General features: G+C 33.4%; 3 protein-coding genes across 6 annotated transcripts; 2 read left to right on the top strand and 1 right to left on the bottom strand.

Moving 5' to 3' along the window:
- The first annotated feature begins 473 nt into the window (after window positions 1–473).
- Window positions 474–6,671, top strand: LOC100264953 (imidazoleglycerol-phosphate dehydratase 1, chloroplastic). Of its 2 annotated transcripts, XM_002282325.5 has the most exons (8): window positions 474–863; window positions 955–1,076; window positions 1,173–1,277; window positions 1,540–1,632; window positions 2,116–2,190; window positions 5,099–5,161; window positions 5,496–5,605; window positions 6,223–6,671. In XM_002282325.5, the coding sequence occupies exons 1-8, from the start codon at window positions 608–610 to the stop codon at window positions 6,248–6,250; spliced, it is 852 nt and encodes a 283-aa protein (XP_002282361.1). In that variant the 5' UTR covers window positions 474–607; the 3' UTR covers window positions 6,251–6,671. The 2 variants fall into 2 exon arrangements, with proteins under 2 accessions (XP_002282361.1, XP_059592840.1); XM_059736857.1 differs by lacking the exons at window positions 5,099–5,161; window positions 5,496–5,605; window positions 6,223–6,671 and adding an exon at window positions 3,362–3,648 and having other exon boundaries at window positions 541–863.
- Window positions 6,672–6,752: 81 nt separating this feature from the next.
- Window positions 6,753–9,764, bottom strand: LOC100259756 (photosystem II D1 precursor processing protein PSB27-H2, chloroplastic). 3 transcript variants are annotated; one of them, XM_003631943.4, is made up of 5 exons: window positions 9,683–9,764; window positions 9,069–9,189; window positions 8,148–8,560; window positions 7,651–7,728; window positions 6,753–7,085 (listed from the first exon to the last, which is right to left on the bottom strand). In XM_003631943.4, exons 2-5 carry the CDS (start codon window positions 9,145–9,147, stop codon window positions 6,948–6,950), a joined length of 708 nt encoding a protein of 235 aa, XP_003631991.1. In that variant the 5' UTR covers window positions 9,148–9,189; window positions 9,683–9,764; the 3' UTR covers window positions 6,753–6,947. The 3 variants fall into 3 exon arrangements, with proteins under 3 accessions (XP_003631991.1, XP_010649899.1, XP_002282406.1); XM_010651597.3 differs by having other exon boundaries at window positions 8,148–8,544; window positions 9,683–9,738; XM_002282370.5 differs by lacking the exon at window positions 7,651–7,728.
- A 109-nt stretch (window positions 9,765–9,873) lies between these two features.
- Window positions 9,874–12,636, top strand: LOC100254425 (small ribosomal subunit protein uS13z/uS13y/uS13x). The gene is made up of 4 exons (XM_002282376.5): window positions 9,874–10,002; window positions 10,091–10,251; window positions 10,898–11,086; window positions 12,286–12,636. The coding sequence occupies exons 1-4, from the start codon at window positions 10,000–10,002 to the stop codon at window positions 12,389–12,391; spliced, it is 459 nt and encodes a 152-aa protein (XP_002282412.1). The 5' UTR covers window positions 9,874–9,999; the 3' UTR covers window positions 12,392–12,636.
- Window positions 12,637–14,312: the final 1,676 nt, after the last annotated feature.

Consider the following 14,312-nt stretch of genomic DNA (forward strand, 5'->3'; position numbering starts at 1 on the left):
TTTTTAATCAATATATAATTTAATATAAAATAATATTTTATTAATATGGGACAATTATATTCATCCTAAATGTAATTTATACTTTTATAAATGTTATTATTTATAAATAATATATCCAAAATAATTATAATTATTTTTATATAATAAATTTAATATATAAAATTAATTAATTTTATAATACATATATTTTAAATAATTTTATTATTAAAAATAGGAAAACATTTTAAAAAAACAAGGAATTGTATTATTTAAGAAAATTGAAATCAATTTTTTTTAAAGGAAATTCTCTCATGGAAGATATGGATATAATCTCTTTCTATTTTTAAAAGACGATTTTAACTTATAATTTTTATATTTTAGAAATCTCTAAATAATTTTTATTTTTTTAAGAAATTGTTTTTTGATAGAGACTTTTTTTTTTATTTATTAATTTGGAGTTTACATGATCCCTTTTTATTAATTTATTTTACAAATGATCAAAAACCCTATATTTTGTAATGGCATCTTAAGGAATATTTCATATTTATTTCATTGGCACATTTTTATTTTCTTTTAATAATTTGGTGGAATAGGTGAACTCTGCTGTAGCCTCGCTGGGTAAGCTTGGATGGAGCTTTCTGCGCCCTCAGCCCTTCTGAGCTACTGTTCTTCGTCACAGGGCCTACAACCACTGAAAGTTAGGGACAGGGTTTCATACCGAACTCTCGCTGCCACACGCTTGAAAGAGACCAGTCTTCTCTCACGCTTGAAAGAGACCAATTTTCTCTCTACACCTCCTCTAATGGATCCCCTGAGGGTAGTCTCTTGCGCGTCATCGGTCGATGAGAATGGCTCTCCGATAATGTCTTCCTCCATCCGCACAGGTCAAAGCCCTAACTTTCTTTCAGTTTAGTTTGATTTCTGTTTCGGTGCTTTGAATTTAGCTGATATTGAAAATGATGTTAATGTAATTAGGTCGAATTGGAGAGGTGAAAAGGGTTACTAAAGAAACCAATGTAATGGTCTCAATGAACTTGGATGGTTCAGGCGTTGCTCAAAATGATACTGGAATCCCCTTTCTCGATCATATGTTAGATGTCAGTACTTTTAATTTAACTTATGTTTCTGTTAGGGAATTTGATTTGGTGACATTGGTGTTCTTGTTTTTATTATTTATTTATTTTTTTCTATAGCAACTTGCCACGCATGGGCTGTTTGACGTTTGTGTGAAAGCGACCGGTGACACACACATTGATGATCATCATACAAATGAAGATGTTGCACTTGCGCTCGGAACGGTAATCCATCATAGTTTTTTGGTTAATCGGTTCATATTTCTATGCCTATGAGAAATTGTATTAGCTTGGTGTATTTTACATACAATCCAAAAAATGTGTTCATCTTAACTTTATATTGATCATTTTATTGATGTGTCTTTGTTATTACATGTTTATTTGTATGTGCTCATGCTGTGCGGTACAATCAACTTATTAATTCTCCCGGGACACCCTTTCCGCTAAATGATTTATTAACATGAATGATTTGCTTTGACTCTTGCAGAGTTTGCTGCGTGCAATTGGTTCAAAGGAAGGCATTTATCGGTTTGGTGACTTTTCAGCTCCTTTAGATGAAGCACTAATTCACGTTTCGCTGGTATGTTTTATATATAGGGCAGAAATTTTTGCAATTAAATTTGGCGTTTATGCTTATATCAATATTGGAAAGAAAACCTATAAATAAAAAAGAATATCGAAAAGAAAACTATTTCATGGCTATAATTCAAAGACGGGTTGACTGGAGTAACCCAGAAGTGGGCCAGATCCTTCAAATTGTCTTTTAGAGAGTTATAATTAGAGGTGAAGTCTTGGCGTATATAAATTGAATATGAAATGGGTTCAAAAGATAACTTCAAAACTTAGTTTTATGATGAGGACTTGCTTTATCATATGTAGTGGACTTTTCAGATTAAAGGGAGAGCCCTAAGTATTTAGTGGTGAGCCTTCTGAGGTTTGAGCTTGTAGTGTTATGTTGTTTTTGGAAGTGTGGTTGTGGTGTATCACATATTTTATTTACTTCTTTTAAAGGTTTAATGTATGTTCTACCGTTTTACCTATTTATGTTTCCTCCTTGGTTCAGGATTTATCTGGACGTCCACATTTAAGCTATGATTTACATATCCCCACTGAGAGAGTTGGAACATATGACACTCAGGTAGTTTATTTCCCTCCCTTCTACTTCCATATCAACTAGCTTAACATTGTCAGTTGTTACTTCCTCACTAGAGGGTTTGATGGAACATGTCTTGCATGGCTTTTGATTAAAAATACTTGTTTAGAAAATATTTGTTTTTACTGGCCTATAATTCATTGAATGTACCCATTGTTGTGCTGTTTATCATCATTGGTCCATTTACTTTAGTTTTAGGCTATGTTTGGGTCTCGGAAAATTGTGAGGGTAATAAAATAGAAAGAAAAAATAGAAGAAAAAAGAAAATGGAGGAAAATAAAAACTAGATTTAAAGTCAATAAATTATTTTTATCTCTTACTTCAAATTTATTTCACTTATTTAAATTTTCTACTTATAGATTAATAATGTGAAAATGTATAATTCTCTAATAAATTTTAATTATATTTGATTTTCTTTCGTATTTTCCATAATAAAACCAACCATGAGAAAATCATTTTCCTCAAATATTTTTTTTCTTTCCCTAGCATTTTCCAGGAACCAAACATAGTGTTTAGGGATTCTGGCATGCTTATGAGCTAACATGTTTTCACTGGCATTCTTATCTAGTGAATGCCAAACCCCTGTATTTGCATATTATTACTAGAAATGGATGTAGCATCTACCCTGATGTTCTTTTTAGGATATTCTAAACAGCTAGCTATGGATAATTTAACTTGACGGTGAGAATAAATAAATAAATGGTGTAGCATTGTATTTTGGGCTTCATTGCCCAGCACAGCTGTATATTCCTTCCTATGTGCAAGGAAAAGAAAAAGGAGCAAAAATAAGTGCAACTAGAGATAATAGTAGAGTGGTATTGCTCAATTAGAAGGCTCTTTGGTTAACCAGTTGTTGGTTAGACATCCATTGCTTGATCTATGCCTATTTGGTATTCTGGATTTTTCTCATAATTTTCATGTATGAATTGTTCAATGCACCCTCATCCTTTACTTGTGGTCTTCCAATTGGGCACTGAGTTGCTAGGTTGTGTCCTTCGTCCCTTTGGAAGTCCTTTTCCATTCAAGCAATGCAGTACCACCCAGATTTTTGTTTTAGTTGCATTCTGTTCAAAATGATTAGTCATCCTGGGGTACTTGATTTTCATTTGCCATGGATATGTTTTGAGTTGGGCATGTTTCTTCTTGTGCATTGTAGATCTCAGGAATGATCGCTTGGATAATGAAGTCCAATGTGGAGAACTGATACAGTGGAGCATTTGTAAATTGTGATGCTCACAGATCATAATAAGAAAGTGATTAGGATGTATTAGGCGTTGATTCATTAATCCATCATGTCGAGCAACTATACACTTAGCTTGATTTAAAAACCTTCTTGTTGTTTGTACTGAAGCAGTGTTTGGTGTTTGTTTGATACCACATGATTGAATGACATGGGTGATGGTACCTGGTTTATTTTAGGCACCATCCATATCTGTTATGACATCAGAAACTCCTTTTATTTTTGCCAGTTAATATCTAGTTGTGACCTTGAATTGTTAAAATCAAGTATGTGCATTCATACAATCATTGGTCTTTATATCTAATGTCTTAAATTAGTGTCTCTAAGTCATACACATAGCAATTATGCCTTGATTTGTCACATTTAAAAGTGGGTACAGTTTATTCAGTAGACCACAATTCATTTATAACTTAACAGTAGGGTCCCAAATGAAGGTTTGCGCATTGATACCAGCCTTTTTCCTTTCTCTTGTAAGTATTCTAAGGATATTTTTAATAATGTTCCCTAACATCTCTCCCTTGCTTGGAGAAACTTGACTCAGGTGAGTAAAATAGATATACCTCTCATAAGGGTCAAAATTGAGACCCCAAAATTCATTAAAGCAATCTAAGTGCAGTCAGAAAGGCTAAATGGCATAATCAACTATTCATAGAAACAATCCTTCGTCTTGAAAACCATTTTCCATTCATACCCGAGCCTTATCTTATCCTAACTCAGTGATAACCACTATTCAAATAAGCGTTTGAAAGATTGTGAAATGTGTCATTAATGTCTAATATATGATCAAGTTGATGTATTGTAAATATGTAGTTGATATTAACCTAGTTTATAGCATGCCATCAACATACATGTGTCACGTGCCAACTATCATCCTTTTTAGGTGTGGGCAAAGTTGGTATGATACATGGGCTAAGAGTAGGTGGTGTTTGTTTTTTTGGCTTTTTACTAAAAGCAATTTGTTTTCAGAATTTAGGTTGTTTGTTTTTCTACTTTTTCATAACTTATTATAAACTTTTTACTAAATAGAAAAAGTCAAAATATGTAGCTTTTTCTAAATAGAAAAAATAACATATTGATTTTTCTTTACTTTTTAGTACTTAATAGAAATAAAATATTACAAAAACAAACAACTTAATATTTAACACTATTAAGCATTAAGGTTCTATTTAGATATAAGTAAAAAAACAAACACCACCTAAGACTTACCTGAATAAACCCTTTAAAAAGCAACTCCTCAACTTGCCTTTTTTACTCTCTGCATTCTCTAAGGGATTTAGAAGGTATGCTGGTTGGTTAGATAACTGAGAATCCTACAGCAATTCAATGGCATGGCTAGCACTAAAAATTAGAATCTTCTAAGATTCAAATCCTTCAATTTTAAGGTGATCTTGCCCTTCACATCCTTCTTGTACCTAAAGCTGCATGTTTGTTGAGTTAAGGTTATAGGGGCATCATCTACATATATATAATTTTTTAAAATTTGAAATTTGCTGCATCTAACTCTCCATGATAGGGCCCATATGATCAAACTTTGCTTGTATGTTCACATTTAGGACATCTAAAAAAAATCATACCTAATCTTAGGTATTGGATTCTCATTTGTTTATCCTTTTAATTTATCTAATGAAACTCATTGATTTTTATCATATTTAGTTGGTGGAGCACTTTTTCCAGTCTTTGGTGAATACTTCAGGCATGACACTTCACATTCGACAGGTATAATGAGAGTTTCCTAACATTTATTGTAGCAAATAGTAACTCCTCCAAATATTCTTGTTAATTTAGAAAGAAAACACATCTCCATTCAATGGTCTTCATACTCCTTGAACTTTTTTTCGGATCAATTATATGTACTTTTACTGACTTTTATTACAGTCTGAATTGTGAAAATTATTCTAGGAAATATTGAGCATGCTTTCAGCCATTTTTAGACCTTTTTTTAATACTTCTTAATGATTTCCTTAGGTAGCAACTTAAACGGATTTACTGAAATATTTCCGTAGTCTTTCTACACAAGTTTGACAGAAAATTTCAATGTGGTTGAATGTAGCTTGCTGGAAAAAATTCTCATCATATTATTGAGGCAACTTTCAAGGCTTTCGCTAAAGCTCTTCGACAAGCTGTGGAATATGACCCACGCCGTCATGGCACTGTGCCAAGGTTTGGAATTTTCTTGTTTTAAATTGACATAACATCTCCTTTGAACACCTATTAATCCCTAGCAAAGGGTTTCTATACAAATCCTGATACTTTTGAGTCTACAAAATCACTGGACTGGTTTCATTATTGAATACTTTGAAATGTATGACTACTTGGTGTTAAACATACCACCTGCTTCAGAATCAATTATTTGGTTCCTCATTTCCATTTTTCACCTTTGGACTTGCATATAAAATATGCATTTTTAATTGTTAGAAACCACCTCATATTTCCTTTATGACCCAGTTATTTTATCTTCCAATTCTATGCTATCCACATTTCGAGCTATTGAATTTGAGGCAATATGTGTATACCAACAGTCTTCTGAAATATAACAGCAAGTTCACTAGAAAAATGACTTAGTGCTCCCAGTCATTTGTTAATATTTGTATTGGTAGGTATTCTTTTAGCATATTTACTACCCACTCGGTAGAACTATTTGGAGAAGATGATTGTGCTGTCTGTTCAGTACAGTAATCTCTTCTCACATTTATTTGAAATAACTATAAATGTCATCAATTTATAATTATGTATGGCATATAATACTCCACCTGAAATTGTGAAGCATATGTGTGCAGCTCAAAAGGGGTTCTTACGCGTTCTTGATTTGTGGAGATCATGCTCATGGAGGATCATGCTACAAGCATCCAGATTCGTCTTGATGTTTTCTCATAGTTTTGGACCCATAAAGAAATTTATCAGATTCGGTGCAAACTTCAAGAGGCAGACAGTTGCTTAACATTTTAGTAATTGAAGTAGTGATAGTGCAATATTAAACAATAAATTCCTCTTAAATGTATTTAGATTTTTTGGTGTTCCTGTAGGAGAAACTTGTCGGTGTGAATGTATAAAACCTAGGTTGCTTGTAAAATGGCTTTACTCTTTTGTATCAGCAGTTAATTTTATGGTTTTTGATTAACTATTGCTGATCATTGGGTGCAGTAATTTGGATTTGCCTGAGTTGACAGGCTGTGGGTGAAATTGAGTTGAGTGGAATTTGAGCTCATGAACTAAAACTTTGTGTTTACTTTGGCTGTAGGAGTCTCTTTGCACTGGGAATTCTTCATACTCTCATTGATTATGATTCATTTGCTGATATTAAACTGCCTTGCACAATGATTTTGAATACATATATAAAGATATGTGGACCTCATTGATACAAACAGTTCCATTAAAACAAAGCAGTGGAAATTTTTTATTTGATACAGAGTAGATACATCGAAGTATAGCAGGCTAGATTTGCCATCCTTGACTGTTGTTCTGGACTTAATGCAACTATGCATCTCATGGCAAGAAACTCAGGCTACAAAAATTCTTCAGCTGTGTTTAAATCATCCAATATTTCAGACTTGACCTCTTCTGGGAGTGCAGCAGATGGGCCTGCCTTTGAGTAGAAGCTGGCTAAAGACCTGATTGCTTTCTCTAGCATAGCATACGATTCCTGCAAGTGGGATCACTAGATCAAGGATATGAAGCAAGCAACTATAAATTATTAAAATTTCAACAGTCTAACAGTTCATACTTACCATAAAATAAAATTAAAAAAAAAAATCTAATTATCTTTTTATTAACATATTTTAAGTAGGAGCAGTAGATTTTCTACACAAGTGCCTTTCGAATTTCCTCTGTAAAGACCTTTCAACTATAGTAAGTTAGCAATATTTCAGAAAGTTTACCAATCGATACTAGACAAAACATGGGTTCAATATAATACCTAAAAATGGAAAGGTTGACTACTTCATCAGAAGTAACGCAAGCCTGACATGAAAGCGTGATTATGGTTCTAAATGGTTACTTCAGTAGAAAAGTTTAAGGGGTGAGTTAAATATGTTCCTACTTTTCTACCAAACTGAATAATGTTAGCCTCCACATGTGATATGGATCGTTAGGGTTGCATCTAGTGAAGAAATGCTATTCCTGCTCATGGACTGCAGAAAGTCCATGTGTTCAATATAGATTAGAAGGTTTCAAACGATACCTAGACTCCAAAAGACATGCATTGTTACCTCATTTCCTAATCTTTCAGCAAAGTGTTCTGTTCTTGTATGATAAGCAGTTGATGATAACTGGAGAGAGCCTTTATACTAAATCAAAAATAAAAAGGAAAAAGAAATGAACATATAATGAAAAAAAAAAAAAAAAAACTGTAGGGCACAAGGACTGCTAATTTATATCAAACAAGATGGAAATCTCAGTATAGCCTTTAAACAAGTTTGTAGTTCAAAATATCAGTATCAACTTGATTTTGTAACAGGGCAGGTACCCTGAAACAGAAAATTACCAACCTTGTGAATTTTTTGCAGCAATTAGATTAAAAATAGGTCCAAATCGGCTTTATCTTTTTAGAGCATGCCACAATAATACTGGACCCTGAACTGCAACATTGCAAGATGCCTATAATACCAGAACAGTTATCCTTCCTTATGAAGAATAAACTTACATGGAGAACCGTAACTACAGGAATCCACCTTAAAAACCAAAAATGTTTTTGTAAGATGCATACCTCACTGACTACTGTCTGCTTCCCTCTCCAACTGCTCAAATACTCTCGGATTGACTCCTTTGCTGCGTCTGCAGTTCGTCTAAATTTAGCAATATCCTTAGGGTCTTCCTTTAATGACTCTCGTAGTGTCTTCACAACCTCCCTTGCTGAATTCAAGTAAGCCTTTGGCAACACTTTTCCTGATTTTATTTTCTCATTAGGATCAAACAATGATTTAATGGCCCCAACAACACCTTTTTCATCATCTTCTTGGCCATTTGACTCATCTTCAGCCCATACTGGCAATGGCAAAAAGCCACCATTGAAAGTTAGAATGGCCACCAGTGAAGCACCACTACCTACTAAAACATGGCGCCGACTGGATGGAGATTCTTGTGAAGGTAGCACAATGTGACACCTGGATTTCAGTTTATCTGTTATGTCGCAGAAAAACGGTCAAGAAAGACAGGAGGAGCAACTCAGAACAACTGCATCAAGGATGGTAGCAAATGAAGACATTTTTACTATTTAATTACTACAAAAAGAAAATAAATAACGGGATGCATGGAAAATAATGCATGAATTAGGATATCAGATAGGCAGAGTTGCCAAAATATGATGCAAGTGGTCTGATGTTTATGCTTAGAACTGTCCTTCAGCAGGCAAACAAGAATAGCAGGCATTTGTAAACCAAGATGGATTATCCGTTACGAGGAACAATGGTGAGAATTAAACTCTAGACTGACAATGTTACAAAATTATTTATTCAATTTTCACTGCAGGTATTGTTGGGAGAAATAACCAATCACTCTATCGATTATGTATATCATCAGAAACTCAGAATATACATTGGTAAAAATGAATTCCAATTTTTGATAAAACAATGGAGAGAACTCCACCCCACACTACAGACATTATTAATGCAGGAAAATACATACTTACATTCATGAATATATGAGTTTTTCTCAATTGGTTTAGGAATCATTGGGGAGCATATCTTCATTGCAAGAAAGACAGCCATCCTTAACCTTAATCCGAGTCAAGTAGCTATATCCAGTGCATCCTACACAAAAACAGCCAGCCAATAAGCACAAATCTTTGTTTCAACTACAGAGTTAACATTTTGTTCACATATTCTCTAAGAGATACAAATAACTTCCAAAGGCGAGAAATTAAAGCCCTAATTTCTTGCAAAATACATGTAAGTTCACCATCCTTCCCAGATTTAACTTTCAAATGATCCACAGCATCCCAAAGTGAGAGTTGTAACTTTACCCATCATTCTTTTCCCTTGAGTTTCATTACTTACCTTTCATTCAAATAAGATTAATTTGACACCATACCAACCCCAAAACCCCACAAAAAACTTCTGAAAACCCAGGAGCCCTTTAATTAGAAACAAAAAAAAAAAAAGGACACATATGAGCAGAATCAATAAGACGAATAAACACAATGTTGGTGAAGAGATTCCAAATTCTTCGTAAGCATAAGGGCATGCAAAACACATAAATAAGAAGAAGAATTAAGCACAAAAATTGGTGTACAGAGTTTGATACCTCACATACTCCTCTTGCCCTTACTTTCTCTGCCTCAGCTTCTGGGCTTTTGATTCGTTTTATCCAAAAAGGCCGCGTGAGGGGCTTCTCTTAAAAGAAGGGTAAATGAGTCATTTCGTCTATCAAATCGCAAGAACCATCCAACGGCTCTTTTCGCCTTCAGAGAACGGGTCCCACGGAAAATACGGTAGTCCCGCGCAACACTCGATAACCTCACTCTAGGGTTTTGGGTTTCCCCTTCCTCATCCTTTAAAACCACGGCTGCATACTTCCGTAGCCCTTTCTCTCACCTTTGAGCCCTAATCCTAACCCTAGCCATGGTGAGTGGGCTTGTTTTCATTTCTGTTAAATCAATTCTTGTGTCGAATATGGTTGTTTGTTGTTATGTTAATGAATTGGATTTTGCAGTCTCTTGTTGCAAACGAGGAATTTCAGCACATTCTTCGTGTGCTCAACACCAACGTCGATGGGAAGCAGAAGATCATGTTTGCCCTCACTTCCATCAAGGGTATTGGTCGCCGTTTCGCCAATATCGTCTGCAAGAAAGCCGATGTCGACATGAACAAAAGGTCATTTTTTTTCATCTCTCCACGTTTTAAACTTCATATGGAACTCGGATCTAGGATTTAGCTGAATCAGATATTCATACATACGATATGAACATATTAGCAGTCTGTATTCTTAAATTTGAGCTGTGGAATCATGGTTTTTTATGGGCTAATTTAATTTAACTTTGGGATAATTGGTTGTTATCTCTTTCCAAATGAAATAGCGCACAATCTCAGGATAAAGGGATTGTATATCGACTCTTTTGAAACTCTGGATGGGTGGTATTGTTAAGATAAAAATGAACATTGTTCGATTATCTTTTTTTGAAACATCGGAAATCTGTTGATGGGAATCGGGAATTCCTGTAAATTCAACTGCTAATTAGTCCTAAAATTTTATTTTTTGAACTCAAAATGAACATGAGCTGCATTTGCTCTCTTTGCATGTTTGAAACATTGGAACTCTATGGTGCGTGCTAGAATCTTTTTCTCAGTTCAGAGACTTGCAAAACCCAAATTTCTATATTGTTTTATGTCATCATCGGAATTGAATTAACTTACATGCTAGTTTGGTAGTAGATGGATTTTGGTCTCTACTTTCTATTCTTATTCTTTGTTATATTTGAATTTTTGGCATTACTAAAATTTTCTAAATGGTTTACTTTAGAGCTGGTGAACTATCTGCTGCTGAGCTCGAGAACCTGATGGTGATTGTGGCGAATCCTCGTCAGTTTAAGATCCCTGACTGGTTTCTGAACAGGAAGAAAGATTACAAAGATGGTAGATATTCTCAGGTTGTTTCTAATGCATTGGACATGAAGCTCAGGGATGATCTTGAGCGTTTGAAGAAGATCAGGTAATCCATCCTTTTTTCATCTATTACTTTTATCACTCTTTGAAGAACATGGTGCAATTTTTTTTTCATAAATTCCTAAAGTCATCAAATTTGCATTTTGGATCGAATTGAACTATCTTTGTGGCTAAATCTCTAAATTTGATTCATAGTGGTTATTTCCCTGGGAGAATTTAGGTGTTAGATTTGAAGTTTCATCAATGGTGTTGTTTTTCTCATAAATGCTTGGAAACATTTGACTGAACACAGCTTCTTGCTTACATTTTGATGCTCTTTGCTCCATCCTTCTGTGAGAAGACTGAAAATTTAGAATAACTTTTTTATGTTTAACATTTGCAAATATTGTTTTATGTTTTCTAAAACTTTGTCCCTCTATTTAGTTGTTGCTCATAAGGCAGACCAGATAACCCCCACAATTCAATGCCTTAGATGTTTGATATGTCAATCTTGTTGAGTTTGCTTTTCTGTTTTGGCTAACAATTTTCTTTATCTATCAATAATAAGATGATGATTATATATGAGCTTGGCTACTAAGGCAGCAACAATTCTTTTATTCATTTTTCTCAATTTCTCTTTTGCCCCTCTATTTAAAGTGTTAATTGGAATTCACTTGAGCCCTTAAAAGGGTTTTAACCATACCAGGACTTAATAAAAAAAAACCTATGTAATTTATACCGAAAGCCTAAAAAGCATAAAACTCATTAAAATTCATCGAATATTGGAGCTTAAGCCTCTTATAATTAGATATCAAGGGCCCACAAAGGCCATAAACCCATTAAAACCATTTTGATATCTACGGCTTAAGCTGCAACAACCTTGAGGCCATAGTCTTAAGGCTATGAGCCTCGACAAGGTGAGGCTTAAGCCTCAATTACCATAAATGAGGTTATAGGCTCTAGGCTAATTCTTAGAGCCTAGCCTCTAGACTAATTTGTAGAGCCCCACCTTGAGGTAAGCCTTAAGGCATAAGCCTCGATAGCCTTTTAAAACACAAGTCAAGGCTTAATAAATTTCATCACTATTGATTTTGAGTTTACAATGTTAAAAGAACTATAGCAACACACCGCTCTGAATTGTTTTTAAAAATTTATTTTTTGTTAACTGCTCGTGAGCATTGCCTACTTATTTTCACTGCATATGTATCCATCTGTTTATAAGAGGTGATAGGGGCAGTTAACACTGATATCATTTTCAATGGACAGGAACCACCGTGGTCTTCGACACTACTGGGGTCTACGTGTACGCGGACAACACACCAAGACAACTGGCCGCAGAGGGAAAACTGTTGGTGTCTCAAAAAAGCGTTAAATCTCCCTTTCCTGGATTTCCTGTTCCTCCTGCGAATTTTGTTTGCTTTCCAATTTTTCTCAAGTCCATCATGTCTCTAGTATGGTTGTTCAGGTGAATGCATATGGTATTCCCGTTTCACTTATCTTTCATCAGTGTTCTCCTCGATTGCTTGATAGTTATTCAAGAGAGGGTTTTGATATGGTATCCGGTTACATTATTCGCTACTGTTAGTGATAAAAGAGGTCTCTGGATTTGAATGTTCATTCATTCACATGTTGATTTTGGATTATTCATTCTTGCAAGCACCTTCACTCACAATTCATATAACGGATTGTCTCTACTTAGTTGGTTCTTGTTGGTGTAACCTCACGCAGGGTGGCTTCCATAGAAATTGTAGATGGGTCAAAACGCATCCCACTCGGAAGGTTTGCCTTACAGAATGCTTACATGAATGTAAAAATTCTGCGACTTATATTAAAAACATAATGGTTTTTATTTTTAAGAATATATGATAAATCCTACATAGCAGTTCTTATATTTTATATATAATTTATAATTATTTTTTGTTTTTAAAGATAAATAATAAAAAATGTATTCGAACAAAGCACTTTTTACTTTATTTTGTTTTTGAATTTTTTTATTATAATCTTTTTTCAAGTCAACTCTTCAATAGATAAATAAAATATTATTTTGTTTTTGTTAATATGGACAATAGATTGTTTTAAGGTGTTTTTAAAATCTTTTGTCATAATAAAATTCTTATCTTCATATTTGTAGAGTAAGGATTTTTTTAATTCTTTAAAATAATAAAAATTTAAAATGTATGTCATTTCTGTGAACTATGAATATTAAAAACATTTTCTTTATGTTATGTAAGAAATAATTTAGAGATGATCCAAATGTTTTATTAAGTGTCTTTGGATATATTTCTTATTGTTTTTAGATGAATAGAATTTATAAAACAAGGTATGGATGCATAAGTTTAAGAGCCATGATTCTAAATATTCGTGCAAACACAACACAATAATATTATTTGAAGATAACGTCGCATACATTAGAGATGAAAGAAGATCATATTAAAATAAATAGAATCAAACATAGTTCACCATTAATACCACCAGGCAAAAATTGACAGTATCTTCTATTATGTATGCTCTATGAAACCCTACTTCTTCCATGATATGTTCTTTTATACACAAATTTCATAAAAGTGGTAGAATTGATATTCAACAAATATATTCAAATGATTACCTAATAAACATATTTGTAAAGACGTTATCATTTTAACATTCAAAAAATTAATACATAATATTATAATGCATCAACTCAAGACTTTTTCTTATTGAACTTTTGAGGAAAGCATACTCTTGTGTCAGTATGAGGGGTGGTATATTTATAAAAGAAACATATGCAAGGGATGTAAGCACATTGGATTTTTCTTTATTCATGTTTTCTCTTATTAGGTTTTTCTCATAAAGTTTTTTTGTACTCCTAATTTATTGAAACATTAATAAGAATATTGTATTTTTTTTTCTTTCGCTAAGTTTTTCTCATAAACTCTTTACTAGCAAGGTTTGTTGCAAGTTTTCTTGTGTAACAATCTATATAAGTTAGAATTTTGATTGTTAACTAAACTAGACACATAATTGCAAGCATAAAATAAGGAAAAGTAAGAGATTTTTAACATGATTCGGCAATTAATGTGATTTTTACATCTATAAAGTGCAACAACGCTCAAGAATTCATTAATCAAACAAACAAGAATGGGTATAATGGTGAAGCTCTTACTCTCTTCTCAATTGTGGTTACATTCTATTTTTTTTTCTCTATATAAAAAAATAAAAGCCTAAATTATAAGAGGGTTAGAATATAATAGGGCCAAATTCATCATTCAATAAATAAATAAATAATTCCAAAAGGCGTTACCCCCTTAAACCCC

The sequence above is a fragment of the Vitis vinifera genome, chromosome 5 (assembly GCF_030704535.1).
Source record: "Vitis vinifera cultivar Pinot Noir 40024 chromosome 5, ASM3070453v1".
Classification (NCBI taxonomy): Eukaryota; Viridiplantae; Streptophyta; class Magnoliopsida; order Vitales; family Vitaceae; genus Vitis; species Vitis vinifera.